General features: G+C 37.6%; 1 protein-coding gene across 1 annotated transcript in view; it reads left to right on the plus strand.

Annotated features, from left to right (window-relative positions):
• Positions 1-1,039: 1,039 nt before the first annotated feature.
• Positions 1,040-5,000, plus strand: part of LOC138973540 (uncharacterized) — a 5,927-nt gene continuing 1,966 nt past the window's right edge. The window contains exons 1-7 of the mRNA XM_070346257.1: positions 1,040-1,194; positions 1,510-1,587; positions 1,897-2,034; positions 2,703-2,903; positions 3,417-3,569; positions 3,880-4,071; positions 4,806-4,917. Coding sequence (XP_070202358.1) covers positions 1,080-1,194; positions 1,510-1,587; positions 1,897-2,034; positions 2,703-2,903; positions 3,417-3,569; positions 3,880-4,071; positions 4,806-4,917 — 989 coding nt within the window. The 5' untranslated portion in view covers positions 1,040-1,079. The remainder of the gene's footprint in view (positions 1,195-1,509; positions 1,588-1,896; positions 2,035-2,702; positions 2,904-3,416; positions 3,570-3,879; positions 4,072-4,805; positions 4,918-5,000) is intronic.

Genomic DNA, 5,000 nt, shown 5'->3' on the forward strand with positions numbered 1-5,000 from the left:
TGTCATGGATTGCATTCACAAAAGTTCTTCAAAAGCAGCCTCAGAATATTCGAAGATCTAACTCGCAACTAGATTTCTATAAACCGACGTCAGTCCCCTTTTGTAATGGGAACTTGGCATATGCTATCGGATCTTAGCCAAGATCGTAGGCAGTAAACAGCATTGTATGTATTCTCTTTATCTGGCTCTTACCCACATTTCTTTACCAAGAGAGAGAGAGAGAGAGAGAGAGAGAGAGAGAGAGAGACAGACAGACAGACAGACAGACAAACAGATAGACAGACAGACAGACATAGACAGATACAGAGAGACATAGAGAGAGACAAAGAGAGAGAGAAAGAGAGAGGGAGGAAGAAAGAGAGCGACAGTGACAGAGAGAGTGAGTGCGAGCAAGAGAAAGAGAGAGAAGGAGCGAGAGAGAGCGTTTAACTCTACTTTAAAAAAAAACTCAAATCAGGTACATATATGACTAACTATAATACGGGCAAACACTACCCTTAGTTCACACAAAAACATACACAGAAACGCACATTTATAATTACCGGTTACCCTGCTGCTGCATATAAGAACACCTGCACTCACTACGGATATTCAGGCATATATTACTGTCATTTTAGTCAATGCTTCGTGTGAGGGGGGCTTGACGGGGAGTTTCAATTCTGGGCAAGGATGATCCCGTTGTCTTTGAGGCAAGTGGTATATTCCAAGAACACAAGGTCATTCAGCATTAGTAAAGCAAGGTTTCATGACACAAACGGCAAGTCAAACGGTAAAGCACACGTTATCTCAAATGGGATTACCCAAAGTGACATGAAGGTAACTCTCAATTCAAAGCTTCGATTAAAGCTATGACGGGACATTTTCACACTTAGCGATGATGACCCTGTTCTACTTTACTAGTGTACAGTTTTTAAAAATACGTCTGTGTAAACATTAGTAATGCCAGGTTATGTGACGCAAGCAGAACTCAACAGACAAAATGGCTTAAGCCCAATGGCCACTTGCCAGCAATGACTACCCCTCCCCTCAGAGAAAAACAACTCATACACAATGTAAAACGATATCACCTACACTCGCTCATGAGTAGATCAGCCACTGCGGGGTACAGATACCAGGTCTGTATTCGTCATTGCAGCCGAGTACCTACCCTAGGCAAGTCGTACCGTCCTTGGGTACGTGTTGCTATATTGCAAGGTAAGTAAGCTTGATAATAAACATGAGGCATTTTTGTCAGTAGTGAAGACGTTCTGTGTTTGCAAGAAGACTGTTAATAAATGCTATACACGTACACTATGGCGTATCAAGCATGCTAATATAATCTTGCAGTTACACTATTTGCGTACATTACACTTCGTGTTAATACAGTTTAGCTTGTACCATTCCTCTTTAAGGAATGTTGAATTTGTTGTTATGTATCATGGGTGTATTTTATATGCAAATATATACTGTTTATCGTCAACATGATTTCTACAAATATTACACTACATGTACCATGATTTTTGTGTGCAGATATCAAGATGAATACATTGTACTTCTTGGCAATTCTTTTGACATTGTGTCTGTGTGCCACAGGAAGCCCAGGCCCAGGTTTGTGTTGAATACAAACAAAATGAACACTTCTCTCCCGCAATGTTCTACCTCTTATGTTTTTTATTTCACGACAGTCTGAGCTTACCTTTGTATGTTTTCCTGCATGTACCTGTGCATCACTCCGTATGTGTGTCTAGCTGTCTGTCTCAATCTCTCTTTCAAATACCCTCTTGTGTGACCATCGTAGGTAAATCCGTTTAGGTGTGATACACATTACGTTCGCAAACGTTTACAAGCAATATTTCGTTTATATCGTTTAAGTAATATTTAGGTTATATTTTGTTACATGTGTTTGTTTTAATACAGGAGAAGAACCCATAACGTGCAAGACCTCGGGGACTGTTCTGGAAGGAACCGCCGCTGAAGTCACCTGTGATTTTCACAAGGATCTCAACAAGACTAGAAATAGTTTCTATGTGTATCGACGCACATCTGGCGAAGCAGGTATGTATATGCACATTTAGTTGTTTATTTTGTTGTTGCTTGTGTTGTTTGTGATGCAGTTTTGATGGCGGTGGTTGCTGTGAGTGTTTTTGGTATTCAACATGTGCATGCCAGTGATTTTAGGCAATTTCAGTTTCTGTCATTGGTGTATTTAGCATGTGATTGGCACTTTAGTTAAGACACGCATAAGATTCTTCAGTGTAACAAATATAAAACCAATGCCAATAACAACTAAAACACACGTACGTCTTATTACGTTCAAATTAAAATAGCTACTGAACAATTTGCGACGTGCATTGTTTTGAATAACATATTTTGGCGCGTATAATTATAATTTATGTGAACAATTTAAAATAATAAACAACAGTGATTTTAGGCAATTTCAGTTTCTGTCATTGGTGTATTTAGCATGTGATTGGCACTTTAGTTAAGACACGCATAAGATTCTTCAGTGTAACAAATATAAAACCAATGCCAATAACAACTAAAACACACGTACGTCTTATTACGTTCAAATTAAAATAGCTACTGAACAATTTGCGACGTGCATTGTTTTGAATAACATATTTTGGCGCGTATAATTATAATTTATGTGAACAATTTAAAATAATAAACAAAATCACATGCGCTTCAGCTAACAAAAATATATATATATTATTCTCTTGCAGAGATTATTGTCATTTGTGAATGGAACAATGCTGACCCGAAATGTCGGTTTGTAGACGACTGTGTCCTAAAAACTGCAAGTGCAGAAGGTAAAGTGACATTTCAACTTCCATCTGCGCAACAAAAACACTCTGGAAAGTACACCTGTAAGACCCTTCCAGCCGATCAGGCCTTTGCTGCCAACTGTGACCTGACTGTCAAAAGTATGTTAACCTGTATTGTCTTTGCACAAATTGTGCTGCTGTATATAGTTGTAAATGTTGTTGTATTGTGTTGTTGTCATTTAATTGCGTTGTTGTTGTTGTTAACGTTGTTGTTGTTGTTATTGTTGTTGTTGTTGTTGTTGTTGTTGTTCTTCTTCTTCTTCTTATTGTTCTTGTTGTTCTTGTTCTTCTTGTTCTTGTTCTTGTTCTTCTAGTTCATGTTGTTCTTGTTCTTGTTCTTGTTTCTTCTTCTTCTTCTTCGTCGTCTTCTTCTTCTTCTTCTTCGTCGTCTTCTTTTTCTTCTTCTTCTTCTTCTTCTTCTTCTTCTTCTTCTTCTTCTTCTTCTTCTTCTTCTTCTTCTTCTTCTTCTTCTTCTTCTTCTTCTTCTTCTTCTTCTTCTTCTTCTTCTTCTTCTTCTTCTTCTTCTTCTTCCGTACAATGTACATATACATACAGAGACATTACAATTTCGGAATTGAGTGTTATTGTTCATTTAATGCTTGCTTTTTGCAGAACATGATGAGACAGGTCTCAACCCTGTTTCCTGCCATACGAGTTCTCCCGTGTCACTAGGCGAAGATTCCTCCCTTTTTTGCATGTTTTCCAAAAACATCGGCATAACTGGTGTAACCCTGGAAAAATACTTCCCTGAAACTGGAGATACAGGTAATAACATCGATCAAATGATTATTAGTTAGTTATTTGAATGAAATGTTTATTCCCTTTGTTTGTGACAGGTAGAAAATATCATAAAACTGACGTATTTAAGCGAATGCAACAAATACACAAATTCAACATATAGTGTTGAAAGATACGGTTACAACAAAAATTTAAACAATTTATATGTTTTGTTTTGTAAACAGCCTAATGGCTGTCGATGTACCGCAGTTTATCCACACCATATTCTATGTACTGCAATAATTAGGAACGTGGCTATACTCTCCAGTGCATACAAGTACTGTACGTTACATTTCAGAGGAAATCGTGCGCTGTGACAAAGAAGAGTCCTGCTTCGTGCCAAAGGAGGGCTATCAGGTTGACCAGAAGACCCATTCTTACCTGAGGGTGAGCCTTCCTGGCATCACTGCAGACAAGGCTGGCATCTACTTTTGCATATCCACCGCCATCAAAGAAGCAAAGGGAACCTGCACAATCGAAATTGCACCTGGTATGCATGTGATCGCTTTTTTGTATGTTTGTTTATTCGTTTGTTTGTTTGGTTGTTTACTTATTTATTTGCAGGCTTTGTTTGTGTGTTTTTGTTGTTGTTTTATCATTGTCTTTATTATTGTTTTCTTTCTCTATATTCGTTATTATTCACAATCCAATGAAAAATAAAATTACTGCAATCATTGTTGGAATGGTTTCCGTTCTTTTTAAATTAAAATACATGTATTTTACTCGTGTGCAAAAGTAAATGTTATAAAGAACACCTTTTTACCAGCATCTTTTAAAATCTCTAAACATCTGCATTATCATGATTCTGGAATTCTAAAATATGTTTGCCATGCCATAGTCTTTCGGATGAGACGAAAAACCGAGGTCCCGTCGTGTACACTACATTTGGTGTGCACGTTAAAGATCACACGTTTGACAAAAGGGTCTTTCCTGGCAAAATTGTATGGGCATAGATAAAAATGTCCACCAAATACCCGTTTGACTTGGAATAAAGGCCGTGAAAGGTGAATGCTCGCCTAATAGGCTTGAGGTTTACTGGCCGATGTAAATCGTTATATATTGTGTGTAAAAAATGTCTGTTTGTCTGTCTGTCTGTAAAAAATTCCATTTCAAATGGCAGAAATTAATATGTAAGCGCCTAGGGCTATATTTAGATTAGGCGCATAAATGTTCATAATAATAATAATAATAATAATAATGCTCCATTGTTTTTCATTTCAACAGGCGAGAAAAGCAAGAAGGTTTCAGTCCTAAAACAGATCCTCACGCCGCTATACGCCATCCTTGCTTGTTTCCTTCTCCTACTGATTCTCGGCATTGCGGCTCTTTTTCAACGGTACATACCATGCAAACACTCTCACTTTTACAGTCAGGCAAGCACAATTTAGTATTCAAAGTATTCAAAGTAAGCCTAACTCA

Source organism: Littorina saxatilis, linkage group LG8 (genome assembly GCF_037325665.1).
Source record: "Littorina saxatilis isolate snail1 linkage group LG8, US_GU_Lsax_2.0, whole genome shotgun sequence".
NCBI lineage: Eukaryota > Metazoa > Mollusca > Gastropoda > Littorinimorpha > Littorinidae > Littorina > Littorina saxatilis.